The 20,648-nt window shown below is 36.0% G+C and overlaps 1 protein-coding gene across 1 annotated transcript in view; it reads left to right on the top strand.

Annotated features, from left to right (window-relative positions):
• Positions 1-431: 431 nt before the first annotated feature.
• Positions 432-20,648, top strand: part of FAM155A (family with sequence similarity 155, member A) — a 907,798-nt gene continuing 887,581 nt past the window's right edge. The window contains exon 1 of the mRNA XM_006894615.1: positions 432-1,376. Within this exon, the coding sequence (XP_006894677.1) occupies positions 432-1,376 (945 nt within the window). The remainder of the gene's footprint in view (positions 1,377-20,648) is intronic.

Genomic DNA, 20,648 nt, shown 5'->3' with positions numbered 1-20,648 from the left:
ATCACCTCCTGCACTCAGCCTCCCCACCGGCCACCAGCACCAGCCTCCTTCGTCTCTGTCTCTGTCTCTCTCTCTCCCTCTCTTTCTCTCTCTCTCTCTCTCTCTCACTCTGCATTATTGTTTCCCACTCTACAGAGGATGGGGGTCTGCTGATGTGCTGATGAATAGGTCGGAAGCGAGTCAGATCTTCCTCCAAAGCCTGGTAATATTTCTGTAGTCCGAAGAAGAGAAAGCAAACAGAAGGAGAGAGAAAGAGAGAGAGGGAGAGAAAGACAGAGAGAGAGAGGGAGAAAGAGAGAGAGAGAGAGAGAGAGAGAAGAAACGGGAGGAGGGGATAAGGAAATTAAACCCTTTAAGTCAATGCATATTGTGGTGACACCGGCACAGGAGCCCTCAAGGTGGAGTCGGCCAGGGCTGTGCGTTCCCAAAATATGACCAGGGGTGCTTGGATGTGTCGGCAGTATGACGACGGCTTAAAAATCTGGTTGGCAGCACCCCGGGAGAACGAGAAACCGTTCACCGATTCAGAGAGGGCTCAGAAATGGCGACTGTCTCTGGCATCTCTCTTGTTTTTCACAGTCCTGCTTTCTGATCACTTGTGGTTCTGCGCCGAGGCCAAACTGACCCGTACCCGGGACAAGGAGCATCAGCAACAGCAGCAGCAGCATCAGCAGCAACAGCAGCAGCAGCGGCAGCAACAGCAGCAGCAGCAGCAGCAACAGCAGCGACAGAGGCAGCAGCAGCAGCAGCGACAGAGGCAGCAGGAGCCCTCCTGGCCCGCGTTCCTGGCGAGCATGGGGGAGTCCTTGCCCGCCGCCCAGGCACACAGACTCCTCTCCGCCTCCTCGTCCCCCACCCTGCCCCCCTCTCCCGGAGACGGCGGCGGCAAGGGCAACCGAGGCAAAACCAACAGGAGCAAGGCTCTTTTTCTAGGAAACTCTGCCAAACCCTTGTGGCGCCTGGAGACTTGTTACCCCCAGGGCGCCTCTTCGGGTCAGTGCTTCACCGTGGAGGACGCGGACGCTGTGTGCGCCAGGAACTGGAGTCGGGGGGTGGCGGCCCGGGGGGAGGAGCAGCAGGTGAGAGGCAAGCACCAAACTCCGCTCTGGAACTTGTCGGATTTTTACCTTTCGTTTTGTAATTCCTACACACTTTGGGAGTTGTTCTCGGGGTTGTCCAGTCCCAACACTTTGAACTGTAGTCTGGATGTGGTGCTTAAGGAGGACGGCGAGATGACCACCTGCAGGCAGTGCGTCGAGGCTTACCAAGACTATGACCACCATGCTCAGGAGAAATACGAAGAGTTTGAAAGTGTGCTCCATAAATATTTACAGTCGGAAGAGTACTCGGTGAAATCCTGTCCCGAAGACTGTAAGGTAGGAACAGTGGCTTTTCCTCCACTCTCTGCTCTGCTCCTCTGTCTGTTCCTGGTTGTGGTAGCTTCTAGTGTGGTTGGTTTTTTGGGGGGGTCGGGTTTTTTTTTGGGAGGGATTTTTTTGGTTTGTTTTTCAAAAATACTTCTGCTTTGGCGGCTGCTGTGTTTTTAAAGGATTTTTATTTCCAACTTGAATCTGAGATATCTGGTATACTGCTGGTGGATTGATTTGGGGGGTTGTGGTGGTGTGGAGGAAACCTTGCTTCACCAGGGAAGACTCTAGTGTTTTGTTATGATGAACCTAGAGCTGTCATTCCTTTCTTAGAACTCTGTAATTGGCTCAAACTCTGTTACCTTGCCTAAAAACTGGGCTTTGGAAATGTAGGAAGGTCGTGTTGGTACTGCATTCTAAATTCTGATGAGCTTAACTAAAGTCAGACTGGTCAGAGGCAGGCATGTATGGGTTGCATACAGACTTATACGTGTGAACTCTAGGTTAAGGGCGCCGTTAAAGCTGGTTGACCAGAGCACAAAATTAGGTTTCTGTAAGGGTCAAGGAAAAGCATTTTATCTGCTTTTTTACAGCAGTTGTTCTGAAAGTCAGAAATCAAGCAATGTTTTCTTGAACTTGTGAATAATCATTTATGTGACTCACTGCGAATCATAGGTTGTAATTAGGTATCTGTTGTTGATTGCCGTTGAGTTGAGCAGGACTCATAGCAACCCTATGAACAGAAGGCCTGAGGCCAACTATAACTATTGACATTTATCAAAGTTCATAGAGTTTCCAGAGACATGTTGTTTAGGAAGTGGATGCCAGTCCTGCTTCCATAAATTAGTTATCTAGTGATTGATTATTGCTGTTCCTTTATTTATCAGACACCTTATGTAATTAGCTTGCATTCTGGTTGCTCTCCTTAGCATCCTGAGAAGTACTTGATGCCATAAACGGAAATTTAATGAACTCTTTAGTTTGTATCCTATTCAACTTTTCCTTGTTGAAAATAATAATGGTAATAATTATAACCTCCCACAAAACCAAATCCTTACTGTCTTCAGTGTGCCAATTTAGTAAGAAATGACCAGAGTCTGTCGCTATCCATGGTGCTGAAATGCAATTTGCTCAAGAATTCTGTTCAACTTGAAGATACTGCAGTGACCTTTGGTTGTATTAAGTAGCAAAACTCAGTAAGTCTTAATGTTTTGATCTGAAAACAACTCTATTAACCATATTGAAAATGAATATTACTGTAAAAAAGATTAATATTTTGCATGCTTAACTCTTATACACTTTTCTTACTCCATGGGGTGGGGGGGACCAACCACCCTGCTTCTTTTTGACTCGTTTGCTTTGTCAGGAAACAATAATGGGAAAATACAATTAAGAAGAAGAATGGGCCAAAGGATTTTGTGATGTTTGGTCAAGGAGACTAGGATTAGAAATACATTTCTAAATTTGAAATGGCATTTTAGTTTGGGATGACTTGTGCTTTTGTTAACCAAATACAAAGATTTCTTTTGGAGATAGCTAGAATGTTTATAACATTAATGTAGAATGGTACTTCACTAATATATACATCTTAAACTTTAGTATTTTTTAAACTTCATATATTTACACTTGAAACCTGAAGATTAGAATGCCTGGTTTCCAGAATGTAAACACTTTCAACACTTACTAATAATTTCATTTTGCAAACTTTAAATATTTCATAGACAGTTTGTGTTTCCAGATAGACTTCAGAATATTTCAAAATATGTAAACTATATCTTTGTTCAAAATTCTAAGTAATGTCTTTTCTTCATGAACTTGAGAATTTATTCTCAAATTTATGTTCATATCACAACACTAAGGTATGGTTTAAACTAATTTTAGTGTTATAGATTACTTCTGGATTATGATATTCTAAAAGAGTGATTGCTAATTATATACCTAAAAGCAAAACACATGAGCAGGACTCCTTAAAAAATATTGCCATTGCAAAATAAATATAAGCATTTGATATTCTCATTGATAGAATGCAGTCCTTTTATCCCATGATGTCTTTAATATATTTCTCAGAGGTGTTGATGTCTTTAATATATTTCTCAGAGGTGTGATATTTTCCCTGTTCACTTTTCATTTTAAAACATTTAGTCTTCAATACCTGTTTTCAAATTTAATATACTGGTGTTCTTGGCTGATGATTTGCAAATCAATTGATTAGTTACTTGATTAAACATGTTGTTTCTTTCATATTCTTGAAAAAAGTTCTAACCCAAAACAGAAAAATGCAGACATAGTAGCATGTGAAGTGTAACACATGACTCAGAATGATCCTTGTAGACTTTTAAGAATGAGCCTGAGTTTTTGTTAAACATTCTTTTTGAAACATCTCTGCAAAAGTTCTCACCTTTTAAAGTAACTACAAAATCCTGTGGTACATTAAAAGTAAATATATTTTGGAATGAGTAGTACATTATTGAGAAAACTTACTTGTAAAAGTTTATAAATACCAATTTACCATCATTGTAGAAGGTGAGAGAATATATAGTCATTTTATTAAAATAAATTGTTACAATATTTTTTTTCTGAGCAATACATTATTTTTTAATATTCACATATACATGTATGATTAATACAATTTCTGGCTTTTAAATGTTGTTGTTGTGTATCATTAAGTTAGAATCCACTCATAGTTGACCTTCCAGTAAGTTTACAGAGGCAGTAAACTGCAACAGAGAAGACGGGCTATCTTTTTTTCTCCCATGGAGCATTTGGTAGATTTGAATTGTGTGCCTTTTAGTTGACAGCTCAGCTTCCTACCATTAAATCACCAGAGACACATTCCATGTATGTTTAAAATAAAATAGAGTAAAATTTTTTTAATTTAAGTAGTGTTACAGGACTTTCCAACATACTATGCAGAATAAACTGAAAATAGGTTTACCAGGAATCTATAGTAATAGGAGCTTAAAATCAGATTGTATTTGTTATGTAAATTTTTGTGTTACAACATTTGATAGAGATTATATTTACATGTTATTCTGAGGAGTAACTGCCTATATGTAGAAGCAAAAATACATATGCTTATTCATGAAATACCTTACAGTTATCAAAGAAAAAGAACTGTTGTATGTATCATTTGTACTATAGTTTATACAAATAGCATAGCAACAACAAGTGCTAATTATGTCGTGAAGTTTGCAATAGGGTTGATGATAAATTATAAGAATTGACAAAATCTTCAAGTTGAAGGAAATGCTAAGAAAGTAAAATATTCCAAGTCATCAAACTACAAATATAGTTTAACAATGTGCTTTGTTTACTTCAAGGTTTTTATTTACATATACCACTCTTTAACTGCGTATATTTTTAATAAATAAATATAATAAAACTAGAATACTTAAGGAGCATGCATTTTTGTATCACAGGCAAAATTTTGGAATTATTGGTAACTTTATTTACTTACTATACCCTAATACACATAGTCAGTAAACACTGATTTGAGATTAGATTCTAACATGAAACATTACATCACATTTACTTTCATTTTCTCAGGATAAATTTAAGATATATACCTCCAAGAATACATTCATTCATATATTTTTAACACTTGCAACCTCAGATAAAAACAGTCTGTTTTTATCAGGTTGACCAGTAAGATACTTCACAGCTGTTAGGCATGTATAACAACTGTGAGACTCATAATGTTCTGTTTTGAGACATAATGCAGAAACATTAACTATGTGAAGAACATTGCTTTTTTAAACATAATATTCAATTTTCTTAAAAAAAGAATACAACCATAGCTCTTAAGTATTTAATAGTGTCATATACCATAGGTTCTCAAAAAGTAGTTTTATTTAAAAAAAAGTAAGCTCACCATTTTTTTCTTTAATCTTTCATTCAAATAGCAGTTAAAAATTTGAAAAAGGGAATGTGTCTTGCAAATACTTATTACATAAATGTTATACTTAAAATACTCTTGCTATTAAACAACTACTATTGCACATATAAATCACTGTGCAGAACTTCAGATTATATCTGCAAATATATATCTTTTTTGTGTTCTACAACTTTATAATTTTCAAGTAATATTTTGACTCTCTAGAAAAGCAAAGTCTGACTATGCAATTACTTTAATATTTAATAAAATTATTAATAAGGCCAAAGCCATTATGAGAGCCATTTCTGTGATCTCTCTTTGTTTTCTTCTATTTTTGCTTTGATTATCAGTACTAAATTGTGATTTATGTTTTACTTTTTATGGAAAACATTTAGAACTCTATATTCATTTTAGATTTCTTTTATTGTACAGACTAAAGAAGGAATGTTATTTTGTTTGACTTGTAACTGGGTCAAACTGATGGCTATATAGGGCATAGCTGAAAAAGTCTTTGAGTAACTGCTGTTATTTATTAATTTTAATCATTTTTATTAAGTGACATAGTCTTAGCACATACATAGTGACCTAAAATATATAGGAGAGAAAATCAAGCAATATTCTCAGTCACATGCTTCCCGCAAAAAGATTATAATACATTAAAATAATTTGCCTTGATACATTAAATATATGAGAACAAATGTACAAGTAGGTATTTGCAACAAAAAAATACTTTATTTTGAATGATATGTAATGTTGTCTCTATTGGCATCTATCTTCTCAAAGCCTCATCTGTATAGTTCTCACGTTGACTAGACGCCAAATATAAGTTTTCTGTGTATAAATTCACGTTGTGAAAATACCATGTCAATAAAAATTTATACTTGATCAGAGGTACTTAGAATCCCATTAAGGTTACTTTCAATAAAAACTTACATAAAACTGAGGCCCAGATCCATCCTCTGCCCCCTATCCCACAGAGATTCTGATGTAATTGATCTGGTTTGTACTGTAAAGACTCAGATCTTGTAAAATTTCTCTTGTGTTTCATATATATATATCAGGAAATAGAAATAATAATCCAATTTGTTCAGCTGTCTGACAAGAGTGGAATTCAGACAGAAGTTTCAAAGTGATAAAGGCAACTAGTTATAACCAGACAGTCAGGAAACAAATAGGTTGTGACAAGACTAAGGGAGTAGAAGAGAAGAAAACTGGGTTAAAAGGTTAGAAGTTGTACCAGAGCAGAATATGGGGTGAGGGTGGGGAGTAGTTGCATGTAGAGAAGATTGTAGAACTTAATGTGTGATACTGGATACATTGGCTATGGATTATATGTCTATTAGTTGTTGTTATTGTTGTGTGCTGTTGATTTGGAACCAATAGTATTTTAGCTAGAATGGAGTTATTACACTAATAATCATGTAATGGACTGAGATTAAGTGTGCATAAACTAGATGACTAGCTTTGTGATATTGATTAATGATTTGGCTATAAGATCTCAGATCTCATTCTTTGTACTCTAATTTTATAGAAACTGGCAGAAGTTAAGACTTTTGTTTTCAGAAGAATGGCATTAGTTTTATGAGAAAACCTGTTGATTAGTCATAGTAGGACACATGATTCGAGGAGCCTATTCGTTCTTTAGCCATTCACGTTTTGAGACCTAGAAAGTTACTAATTGTAATGCGTCTATGTATGTTTGTGTAGGAGTTGATTAATATTCAAATACCATTCTAATTCTGGAATAATTTGTTAATATTTATTTGGTTTTCTTAAAATACAAACTGGTAAAGTCATAGATTAGTACCAAAATTAATTTAGGAATTAGTTTTAAAGGATCTTATAATTGTTCTGATTGAAGTGATTATAACATGATTTTTTCTTATCACCTTTTTGTAAACAATTCAGGTTATAAGATCCTGTGAAAAGTTAAAAATTTAGAAGTTTTCTCAAAAAGAAAGCAAATATGTTCTTGATTCAGTAGTGAAATTTCTGTACTGGCATATTCCATTTTACACAGAGTTTTTCACAGTTGAAAACAATGAAAATGTTAACAAGTGTCCCTTATTTGATTATCACTCTAATTTTTGTTCTAGTGAAGAGGAAGAGGTGCAACTAGAGAGCTCTTTGGAGGCAAGGATGGTGAAACTTTGTCTCACATAGTTTGGGCATGTTTTTAGGAGGTGCCACACATGAGAAAGACTCATGCTGAAAAAGGCAGACAGAGAGCAAATGAGAAAACAGCCCTCAAACAAATGGGTTAACACAATGACTACAACAATAGTGGGCCTGAGCAAGGTGCAGATTTATTGCTCATAGGGTCACTATGAATTTTATTGGATTAGATAGGACTTAACAACTACCTAACTGTAATTATCACTATAACTTAGATTGTCACTAGCAAGTAATTTTAAATATTATAATAAACAAAAAGACTTGATTCTAGGAGAACTTGAGGTACTATTAGGCAATATTTAATTTTTACCCTGGTAATTTCTTTCAACAATTAGTGCTTATAAGCAAAATATTATAGAAGCTACGTAGATGGTTAAAAAAAAATTAAAAAAAAAACACCCAGGAAAAATATTGAAGTTTGTTCTCTATTTAAATAGGAAACCCTATGATGCATTAAAAGGAACTGAATTATACTCTGTAATGAGTAACATAGTAATAAATACACATAAGTATATATGATAGATGAGTGCAATAATCTGTTTTTCTTTAGTCATTTCTATGTCAACAAACAGATCCATCCTGGAGAGGGTTAAACCAGATTACTCCTTGGAGGCAAGGATTCTGGGGCTCCATCTGACATACTTTGGACATGTTGTAAGGAGAGACAGGTCCTTGGAGAGGGACATCATGCTTGGTAGGGTAGAGGGACAGTGCAGGAGGGGAAGACCCTCTATGAGGTGGATTGGTTTAGTAACTAGGGTCATTTGGATGGGTGTGTTGGAGACAATGCGATTGGCACAGGAGAGAGCAGGTTTTAGGGCTGTTGTACATAGGGTCACTATGAGTCACAAACGATTCGACGGCACATAACAACAACAACATGTCAACAAAGAAGGACCTTGTATATCAGCTATTATACTTGAGCACAGGAAGTAAAGTGGGTTCTAATAAAACTTTTGAAATTTAGAACTGATTTTCAGTCTCTTCACTCCTCATTTTCTATCTCCTTTGTAATTGTGCTTTTTCTCTATCAAATAGCTGTTTCTTTTGTGTGTCCCCAAGAAGCTACATTTCATGGGGAACCCAAAATTCAAGAGTCTTTTCTTCCTTTTCAATACATCTGATCCTATACAAAATGGTCAATTTTATGATTCCTTCTTGGGAAACTTACTGAGTTTATATATTTGAAAAGAAAATTGAGCTAAGGTGTAAGCAGACACTTATGACAATGCATTAGCTCTCTCAGAAAAGCAGTTAATTCACTAATGAAGACATTAAAGTACAGAAAGGAAGCTTCCGTAGTAGCTGAGAAGCTTTAGAGCTTATTTGATGTGAAGAACTGTTCTGATTTATTAAATTATTAAGTACTATGAGATAAGTTTTATCACCAATTTTATTAATAAGTTTATTATTAGGTATTAGTAATTTGAGAACATCTTAAATAGTAGTGATCAAACGGCTACTTTGTTTTTAAAGTTTATATCAGCGCTTTAATATATTTTATTTTTTGTAACGTTTGTATCCATGGTCAGCACTCTTGGCACCAGCAGCCAGGAAATAAAAAAATGTATTGCGATGGGAAAGTCTGCTGTTAGGGACCTCTCTAAAGTACTCAAGAGCAACGGTGTCTCTCTGGAGACCAAGATCTGCCTGATACAGGCCATGGTTTTTGCAATCACTTGTTATGCATCAGAGAGTTGGACAATGACTAGGGAGGATAGAAGGAGAATTGACACCTTTGAGCTGTGGTGCTGGAGAGGAGTATTGAATGTACCATGGACTGACAAGAAAACAAACAGATTCATCCTAGAGAGGGTTAAACCAGGCTACTCCTTGGAGGCAAGGATTCTGGGGCTCCGTCTGACATACTTTGTTGGACATGTTGTAAGGAGAGACAGGTCCTTAGAGAGGGACATCATACTGGGTAGAGTAGAGGGACAGCGCAGGAGGGGAAGACCCTCTATGAGGTGGATTGATTCAGTGACTGGGGTAATCGGGATGGGTGTGTCAGAGGCAATGCGATTGGCACAGGATAGGGCAGGGTTTAGGGCTGTTGTACATAGGGTCGCTGTGAGTCACAAATGACTCGATGGCACATAACAACAACAACAACAAAGTTTGTATTTTATTAACTATGAGCATTTTTAACATTTTAAAATAGAGGAATTAATAGAATAAATCTGAAAATACCTATTAGATTTAGTAATTTTAAAAGTTACCTCAAATTTATATAGTTTAGTCTTTAAAAAATATCCTTTACATAGCATATAAGATTACAGATATTTAGGAGCAATGGGAAGCTAGGATGAATGACTATAAAGTGCATGTCCATCTTTTTAAGAACCTAGAAATAAAATTTGGAGAAGCCATATAAGGATAAGAAAGATACTTACATTTTTATTTGAGTTTTAGCACTGATAATACGGAGAAAAAATGTTTGCAAGATTTTGATGGAAGGAAAATATAGCTTGAAGATCTCTGATACATCATTGCAGAGTTTGTCAGTTAAGTGGGCTATTTTACTTTATTGTTTCTAATTTTTAAACAAACGTTTCATTTTTGGATTATAATTCTAAAAGTTTTTAGTGAACACTCATGTATTGTCTAACATCTACAGCACTTTGAAGTGTACATTTTTATCTTTCATTTTTTAAAATGAGGATGTTAGACAATAGCCAAAAAGACATTATCCTTAGTTCCTTAAACTCTTCTTTTTAATGAAAGCTTAGTTTTTCAGAGATGGAAATTTTTATACATAGGTTCATCAATGATGCCTTGTAAAACTATGGATATGATCTCATTAAATGTAAAAATAGCCATGGATCCCTAATACTTTTTGTGGCACTTAAAGAATTATATATATAAAGCAGATATACTATTTCTATCATCTGATTCTGAGACCAAAACAATGTATAGAATAGATTTGAAACAGACTCTGGCATTTAAAGAGATTTGGTTGTGGATCTATTCATTTCCATCAAGTTGGAATTGACTCAAAGCTAAACTTACAGCAGATATTTAAAGGCTGTAAATTGCATAAGAGAAGGTTAACCATTTTTCTGTTGTCGAGCTACTAAAGCATTTGAACTTCCAAAGAGGTGTCATCTTTGGATTACAACCCCAAAACTATCTATTTGGATTGTCAGAAATATTACACATATTACTGTTATTAAATTATGTTATAGATAAAATCTTGAGGCTTGTTAAAAGGAAGTATTTTTTCCCCTGGCCATATCTCTAGGTATACACAACCAATATTTTGTTGTGTTCTTCCGTTTCTAACCTTCAATTTTTGTTTCATTTCATTTTGATTTCTTTGAATTATAACATTATACTGCTTCTCAAACTTCATTTTATGTGTTGTTGAGTGGATTAATAGTCATTTTATGAATAACAGGTCTAAATCCTCTTCTATCCTATGCCATCCTTACCATTTCTGTCACCTTGCTGTGGCCTCTGCAGCAGCACATCTCATTACAGATCTTTTTCTCTTTTGTTGACCCTCCATCTTTCCAAGAATGATGTCCTTTGTTGAGAAATAACTTCTCCTAACACATAGTATGTAAAATGAAGCTTCATCATCCTTGCCTCCAAGGAGCACTCTGACCACACTTTATCTAAGACATACCTGGTTGTTCTTCTGGAAGCCCATAGGATATTCCGTACTTTTCTCCATCAATCCTTCTTCTGTCATCCTTATTTATTGTCCAGCACCAAGAAGCATAATTACTGATGGAAAGCCTAGATCAGGTGAACCTTAGTCTTTAAAGTGACATCAGTGCTCTTAAGTGCTTATCAAATAGATATTTGAGTGATCAAGATGATCAGAGTAAGGCAATTGCCTCCAACAATCTCACAGTTGATTTTCATATCAGTGCATAAACAATAATGGTATGATAAACTAGATTTTAACTGAGATTGGTGGGAATACAGAGGTCCAGACAACATTGGGAAATGCTTCACCGATGAGGTGACTTTAAATCCAGATTTCCCAGCCTAAAATTGAGTTGCTATGCATTTAAGAAGAAAGGTTTTCAAAGTAATGAAATAACTTGCAAAGGCACAAGTTGATAAAGGAAACAGAACATTTCCTGTCTCTATGTGTAAGATCTGTCTAGAGAAGTAATAAACACCTTTCTGGAGATGTTAGTGCTGTGTTGTGAAAGATTATTTACTCTGTGAGCTCTGGTGGTATAGTCTGTAGGGAGTTCTTCCACTTATTGAAAGGCCCCACCTCGGTGGCAATTTGAGTGTACAGCTGCGATGAGCAATGCCCTCGTGATTTAGAGTTTCTGAAATCCACTGCAGAATCATTAATGAGCTGGTTTTGACTTGATGATGAATTTTCTTCAGTGTCCTTCCATTTCATTCTCTATAGTAAAATTTAAGAAATGTATTTTAATCGAAAGAATGGAACGGAACAATTTGGTTTTCTCCAAATTAGCTCTGAAACTATGTGACAATGGATTGGAATAAAATAAAATGGTGTCAGAGAGACCAATGAGGAATAAAAAAAAACCCAAAACCCCAGAAAAAACCATCAAAGTTTTCTTCCTCAAGATTAAGATGGTGGTCTTGTCAATCAAGAGTCTCCAACAGAACTTTCTATCCCAATGTAAATACTTTACAATCTTCATTGTCAATATGGTAACTACTTGTCTTTTATGTAGTTAAAAATTGGCTTTAAGAATGAGGAATAAAAATGAGAATTTTTATTTTATTTCATTTTTATTACTTTAAATAGGTCTGTGCTCCTTGTTGTTACCACATGGGATACTAATACTCCAAAATTATTTAGTGCCTATAATTGTAGAAGTAAGGCTAGATTTGACTTTTCTGTGTTCATATTGACAGTATTAAAGGGCTGTTCACTATATAAAGAGAGAATATGATGTAAAAATGAAAATGTGAGAATGTGTAGATGATAATGCTATGAAATGAGTTAGGAAATATAGGAAGAAGCATGTGCTGGAATTGCAGTTGGTGAATGAAATAAGGAATTCATTTTCAGAGATTAATTATCAGGAGAGTATGTCCAGTGGACTATTGACCTTGTGAGTACATAGCTTAAGTGTGAATTTTGCTATCTGGGGGGTTTGCTCCTAGAAGTAGTGGATAGAGATGAGTAACCTGTGGGAAATGAATGCTAACCATCTTGAAGAAGATCACTGCTCAAGATTTGGGGAAGATAAAGAGCCGATGAAAAAGACTAAGAAAGTTAGGAGTAGAATTAGAGATAAACATTAAAAAAAGACATTGTTGTTGTTAGTTATCTTAGTGGTTCATCTGAATCGTGGTGGGCTTACAAGACATAGAAACATTTAGAATGAGACTTTGCTTGGTCTTGTAACATGTGCACAATCCTTGGTATGTGGAGTGCATGGTTGCTGACATTCTTAAATGAGAATTTTCCTTACCTTTTCTGCTCTTTTTCTGGATATTGGGCTTTTCTGATGACATGGATAGAATGAATCAAATTTTCAACATTCTTGCTTCTAAAAATCACTCTGCTTTTGCTTGTTTTCTGATTCATTTGTTTGTGCTTTTGGTGTTTCATGTTATATTCATTATACTATATCTTCACCACTGTTTGTACATATCAATTCTTCTGCTTTCTTCTTTCCTTGTTGAAATTTTCGCAAGCATATGAGGTGACTGGAGAGTCTGTGACTCAGGATATACTTTAGTCATCTAAGTGACATTTTCACTTTTAAAAATTTTTGTATTTTTTAACATTTGAAAAGTTGAGAGGTTTTATAAAGTAAAGATATTGAGAAAAAGAGGGGAAATAGAGACAATGAGTCAGGAACATGTGATAACGTCAAAGAAAAAGGCAAAGGTTTTGAGAAAGCTATGCAGTCAGTCAATAAACCATATTTCAGAAAAGACATATAGGATGAAGGCTAGACAGAGATTACTGAATATGGCAATTAAATCTTTTTAGCATTACAAGACGAGATTGAAAAGAATGAGAAAAAGAAAAGTGAAACTGGTAGAGTAAAGTGGATTTGCAAAAGAGTAGTCAAAAATCACTGTTTATTAAGTTTATCAGGAAATAGAAAAAAATTGAAGTTGGAAGAGATGAGTTTCAAAAAGTAAATGTTTTGTGATGAGTTAAACTTTATAGTATTTGTAGCTTTTTATGTTGGATCCTGAAGAAAGAGTGATTAGTAATTAATTATAGTACAAGATTCCGAAGTAGTGATAATTGCACCCATCTATAGTTTTGCTTTGGGGGAAAGTAGTTATATCTTATATACCCTCCTGTATATCTAAGACTATCTTACTGTTTATGTTTAAATGGAAATGATAATTTAATTTCAGAAAGTATACATAATTATTCACAGCAATATACTTAAATGAAAGAAGGAATAAAATTCTGTTGACTTTTAACATACAATCAGATAATTATTTGGTCAATATTAAATGAAACAATTAAGATCTGTGTACATAGTTGTTGCTCCATGCTGTCAAGTTGCCTGAGATTCTTAGCAACACAATGCACAATAGCTCTGAACTCTGTCCTATACTGGGCCAATCTCACCGTCTCTGACACACTTGCCCCTATTACCCCAATAAACTGTGTCTATCCATTTCATCCAGGGTCTTTCCTTCCTACATTGTCCCTCTACCCCTCCAAGCATGATGTCCTTTTCTAAGGACTGGTCCATCCTGATAACATTCTCTAAGTATGTGAGATAGAGCTTCAAAACCCTTGTCTCCATGTATAAACTTGATTTCACCCTCTTCAGAAACAGATCTGATTATTCTCTTGGTAGTCCATGGTATGTCCAATACTCTACTCCACCACTACAGTTCAAAGGCATCAATTCTTTTCTGTCATCCTTATTCATTTTCCAGCTTCCTGATGCATAGCAAGTAATTGTGAAGACCATGGCCTGGATCATGAGCACTTTAGTCTCTAAACTGACATCTTTGCACATCAGTACTCTGGAGAGGTCCTTGATAGCAGACTTTCATAATTCAATCTGTCTTTTGATTTCCTGGCTGCTGGTCCCAAGAGTGTTAACTGGACCTGAGCAAGATGAAATTGTTGACAATCTCCATCTCTTCTCGATCTATCATGGTGCTGCCAATCGAACCAGTGGTTAGAGTCTTTGTTTGCTTGATGTTGGACTTCAATCCATATTGAAGACTGTAGTCTTTGACTTTCTGCAGAAGATGCATCCAGTCCTTAGTTTCAGCAAGCAATTTGGTGTCATCCACATAATGCACGTTGTTGATGAGTCTTCCTCCAACCCTGATCCACATTGCTTCTCATAAAGACCAGCTTCCTGAATGATCTGTTCTGCATATAGATTGAAAAGGTATGGATACAGGATGCAACACTAACACACTCCTTTCCTGATGTTGAACCATCTGGTGTTTCCTTATTCTGTTCTGGCTACTGCCTTTGGTCCAAGAATAGATTTCTCATAACCGTAATCAGATGTTCTGGGATTCCTATTCTGCTCAAAGTTAGCCACAATTTCTTGTAATTCTCACAGTCAAATGCCTTTGCATAGTCAATGAAATACAAATAGGCATTCTTTTGATGATCTCTGCTTTCAGCCAAGATCCATCTGGCATTGGCAATGATGTCTCTAGTGCCATGGCCTATTCTAAACCCAGCCAGTACTTCTGGTTGTTCTGTTGATGTGCTGTTCCTGTCACCTTTGATAGTACCTAATTTATTTTCTTTCCGAATATGATCTTCTAAGAATCATTGGTATCATTGGTATTTAATTGAATATTGTTATCTCTTTTAAGTTCCCTTAACAATAAGAAAAAAATAATATACTTGATTGAGAAAGTTAAAAAAAATTGTGAATTCTTTTAATTACCAATATTAGGAAAGTATAGTAAAATGGTTGAAAGAATGATTGAGGAAAAACTGAGTTCAACTACCATTTATTAGTGGTATGGTAATGACAAAGTTCTAGTTCTTGCCTGCATGCAAAAGGAGGTATATTAATCTTTTGATGGCACCCCGTACTGAAAGTAGTTAATTATTTTAATTTCTTTGTGGTAGTATAATTTTAACATACACATAAGAGAACACTATATTTTTTCTATATAATACTTATGTATAGTATATAAAATATATACCATATATATACATTTTATATATGCATATATATATTATAACCTATAGGAACATGAATACAAATGAATATAAATGATAATTTAAGATCTTTTATACATTTTTTAATAGACAGTACTCATTTACAAGGGCTGTGTAAGTGACTTTTTTAATTGCATGGTAAAATCTACCCTCTCCTTTTTTTTGTCTGTGTTCATTGTGTTTCCTTAGAAAGTGACACTAAATTATTTAACAACTTTATAATAAAAGGAAAATTGAAAGTTTTGCTAGAGTGAAATGTCTCATTTTTAACCCTCCCCCAAATGTTATTTTAGATTAAGAATTTAACATATGCTTTATTTTTGACTTGGTATATAAAATTGAATGTGTTTTTAATTCACAAACTTCCACTCCTGGCAAGAGCGAAAGATAAAAAATTGTTATGTTCTTATACTCCATAAAACCTATGGGTAGAAATAGTCTAAGGAAAAAAAATCATGTTTTATGTTGTTTACTGGATGTTGCAAAGCTATACACCTCCAGTTACCTTTAAAAGTGGTATGGCATTTTTCCCTGTGCTATAGAGTTCTGGTTGTCTAGTGGGTGGAGAGTTATACTATCAACCCAAAAGCAGATGTTCCATGAAAGAAAGGTGGACAGGCTTCTTGTGTGATTTAGAGCCTCTGAAAACCCAGCAGATGGTTACCTGTGAGTTGGTACCAAGTTGCCAGCACATAACAAGAACAACATAACTTACTACACAAGGACCTCTGGTGGTATCTTCAGGAGTAAGTTGTGGTGTTAACCCTAAGATCAAGCTGCTTTGGTGGTTTGAATCCAGCAGCAAATCTACAAGTGAAAGATGAGCAGTCACCTCCCATTATGATTTACAGCTTCAGAAACCCAGTGTAGACTTGCTATGAGTTGAAACTGGCTCATTGACAGTGAATGTAGAATGCACTCCATGGCTTTATGTTTTGTTTTTATTATTTTTTTTTTGTGGATTTTAGCTTATATCTAGTCTGTCACTTAGTAAGTTTAAGTAATATTTAGTAAGCTTATTAGTCAAAAGATGGGGTTGTTGTTTTTGTTGTTATGTGCCGTCGAGTCACTTGTGACTCGTAGTGACCCTATGTACAGCAGCCCTAAACCCTGCTCTATCCTGTGCCAATCGCACTGCCTCCAACACACCCATCCTGATTACCCCAGTCCACCTCATAGAGGGTCTTCCCCTCCTGCACTGTCCCTCCACCCTCCCAAGCTTGATGCCCCTCTCCAAGGACCTCTCCCTCCTTACAACACGTCCAAAGTATGTCAGACGAAGCCCCAGAACTCTTGCCTCTAAGGAGCAGCCTGGTTTAACCCTCTCTAGGATGAATCTGTTTGTTTTCTTGGTAGTCCATGGTACATTCAATACTCTTTTCCAGCACCACAGCTCAAAGGCATCAATTCTCCTTCTGTCCTACCTAGTCATTGTCCACTCTCTGATGCATAGCAAGTGATTGCAAAGACCATATCCTGTGTCAGACACACCTTAGTCTCCAGAGTTACACCATTGCTCTTCACTACCCTGGAGAGTTCCCTGAACAGCAGACTTTCCCATTGCAATACATTTTTTTTAATTTCCTGGCTACTGGTGCCAAGAATGTTGACCATGGAGCCAAGCAGACTAAAGTTGTTAGCAATCTGAATCTCTTCACCATCCATCTTGATGCTGCCAGTTGGTCCAGTGATGAGAATCTTTGTCTTCTTTATATTGAGCTTCAATCCATACTGGAGGCTGCAGTCCTTGACCCTCTGCAGTCAGGTCCTCCTCAGTTTCAGCAAGCAGGGTTGTGTCATCTGCATAACGCAGATTGTTGATAGATCTTCCACCAATCCTGACGCCACACTTCTCATAGAGCCCAGCCTCTCGGATAATCTGTTCTGCATACAGGTTGAAGAGGTATGGAGATAGGACACATCTCTGGGATACGCCTTTCCCAATTTTGAACCATCCAGTGTTTCTTTACTCTGTTCTGACGACTGCCTCTTGGTCCAAGTATAGGTTTCGCATTAGAACGATCGCGTGTTTTGGGATTCCCATTCTTCTCAGAGTCAGCCACAGTTTGTTATGATCTACATAGTCAAAGAAGGGGTGGAAGAGTCATAAATGAACTTGAAATTGAACTAGTAACAACACCTTGGACACAGTGTCAGTGATGCCGCCATGGAAACTATCTAGAGACAGGCAATAAAGTGGATTAAAGAACTACAATTCATATTCTAGAAATTAAACACAATTCTTCTAAAAGAAGACACAATTTTCTTGACTTGATATAAAATTTCATACAAGAAAGAAATCCGTCTCGTCAACATCTTTCTATCACTCTAGGAGGCTCTGTAAAGGAACCCTGGTGATGTTTTATGGTAAGTTTTGGACTGTTAACAGAAAGGTTGGAATTTTGAATTCATCAACTGTTGCTATAGTAAAATAAGACAATGTCTTCCTGCTAGGCTTGAGCCTAATAACTATTAATGGAGGGTGACCAGAATTTGGAATTATCTTTCTCCTGTTGAGATTCTGGTGGGTTCAAACTCCTTGGAATTGTGGCCTTTGGGTTAGGAGTGTAGCTCCTATGGAACACATGACACATGATTTTTAATATTCTATCAAAAATCCTTTGGAATAAAATGAAGCCTTCAAAAGTGGTAACTTAGTACAGTGCAGCTACTTACTGCGGACTCTGCTCAATGACAATTATATTATATATAAAACATAGGAATTTATTATCCTAGGACCTCATCAATAATCATTCTCATTGTCATTGCCATTGAGTTGGAAAATGTACCTGCACCAAGTTTCTGAAGGTTGTAAATAGTATGAGAATAGATTGCCCATCTTTTCCCCTCCAGAGTACTGTAAATCTAAAGGTGGCAATTTTCTGGAGAACAAAAGATGGGCATTCTCTTCCCATATGATTTTTAACCTAGGCTGCTCAGTAGAGGTTCAGCTATAGATGGATCACAGTTGACCAGTTGACTCATTGTAGGGGTGTGTGTGTGTGTGTGTGTGTGTGTGTGTGTGTGTGTGTGTGAGAGTGTGAGAGAGAGAGAGAGAGAGAGAGAGAGAGAGAGAATATGCACAAGTAAGTCTACATGCAAGCTCATGACAGACAAATCTTGTTTTGCTCTTACATCTTCCATAACAACGTGCTTCTGATTTTACAACATAACTTACTTTGTTATAAGAGAGTTATTATTATTTTAACAAAAGAAAATTAATGATTATGTTGATCATTATTCTTCTTCCTAAAAAAGCCTATACATAGGTCTTTGGTATAACTTCTAAAGCCATAGCTGCAGAGCCATTGATGCCACTGTTGGATTAATAACACACCACTAGAGAGTCCTAGTAATAGTTATTGTAAGAGAAGAATAATAAAAATCTCAATGCTAAATACCTAGAACCTGAAATTATTTCTTTAGTTCCTGTTTATAATATTATTCATACTGATTATAAAGAAAATGAATCTAAATATTCAGTCTGTATACTGAGGAAATAATCTGAGAAACTGGACTGTATGAAGAAGAATGTGGCATAAGGATTGGAGGAAGATTCGACAACCTGTGTCATACAGATGCCGTAACATTGCTCATTAAAAGCAAAGAGAACCTTGAAGCACTTACTGAGGAAGTCAAAGACGATATAGTCTTTGGTATGGATTACAACCCAACAGAAAGAAAACAAAAATCTTCAATAATGGATAAATAGGTAAGAGTACAATAAATGGAGAAAATACTAAAATTGTTATGATTTTATTTTACTTGAATCCAGGCTTAACACCATGGAGGCTACAATTAAGAAATCAAATGAAATATCTTATTGAATCTACTGCAAAAGACCTCTTTAAAGTGCTGAAGAGCAAGAATATTGGTTTAAGTACTAAAATATGCCTAAACTAAGCCATGATATGTTCACTTCAAATGCATGTGAAAGTTGAACTAAGAAGTGAGACAAAAGAATGAATGATCCCTTTGAATTGTGGTATTAGTGAAGAGTATTGAGTATACCATGGGATGCCAAGAGAAGAAGTATATAATTTTTAGTAGAAGTGCAAATAGAGTGCCTCTTAGTTGCAAAACTAGTGAAACCAGGAACAAGAAATGACACCATGCTTGGCAAGGTGATAATTAAGCAAATGAGAAAAAGACCTCTAAGGAGATAGACTGACAAAACAACTGCAATCATGGACATAAGCACAATGAAGAATGAGAGAATGACTCAGGACAGGGCAATATCTTCATCTGTTGGGCATAGTATCTGTGAGTGGGAACAGACTTGATGGTACCTAACAACAATATAATCTATATGAGTTCTGGTGACAGTGCACTGAGTGTTGGACTTCTGACTAAAAGATTGATGATTTAAGACTACTTGACACTTTTTGAGAAAATGGTAACCAAACACAGAAAACAAAACCCACCCATCATTACTAATAGAAACTTTCAAACTACATTAGTGAGCAAAGCAGAACTAAGATATCGTGGAACTTGGAAAGAAAGGGTTCATATCATCATTCCTCAGTGATTTCATAGGATTTCTTTTCAACTATTGATTCATCCCTAAAGCCGGTTTCTTGAAGTTATTTTTAATAGTATTGAAGTCACGATGCTAAAATTCCCACTCTTATGCAAAGCTTCTGTTAAATCAAAGGCTTTCCTGGCATAGTCTGTAGCAAGTCATGCTGCTAACACAAAGACTTTATGTGTCTCTGGCGGTTCTAATCCACCAGCTGCTTTGAGGGAGAAAGATGAGAAGTCTCTTTCTGTTACTATTTACAGCCTTGGACATCTATAGAAGGTGGTTATACATTGGAACTGACTTGATGGCAAAAAGTTTGTGTTTATAACTTACGTTTCTAACTTGACTCTCCTCATTTATTCCCCACAACTACACATAGTGTAGACAAAAACAACTTTCTCTGACAAATGGCTTAGGTAAGGCTTCCACAGTTAATAAACATGCCAGAGTTCTCACAGAGGAAGAATTTAAACCCAGTTATGTCTTAACTAAAAATTTCATGGATGAAGCTGTAATACTGGTCTCGATCTTTGCCTTTGTTTTGTTTTTGCCTGGGTAAGTTTTTTTGTTTATTTGATTTTAAGA

The sequence above is a fragment of the Elephantulus edwardii genome, unplaced genomic scaffold (genome assembly GCF_000299155.1).
Source record: "Elephantulus edwardii isolate Elephantulus edwardi_28Jun2011 unplaced genomic scaffold, EleEdw1.0 scaffold00147, whole genome shotgun sequence".
In the NCBI taxonomy this organism is placed as follows: Eukaryota; Metazoa; Chordata; class Mammalia; order Macroscelidea; family Macroscelididae; genus Elephantulus; species Elephantulus edwardii.
This window is presented reverse-complemented; position numbering and strand designations above follow the sequence as displayed.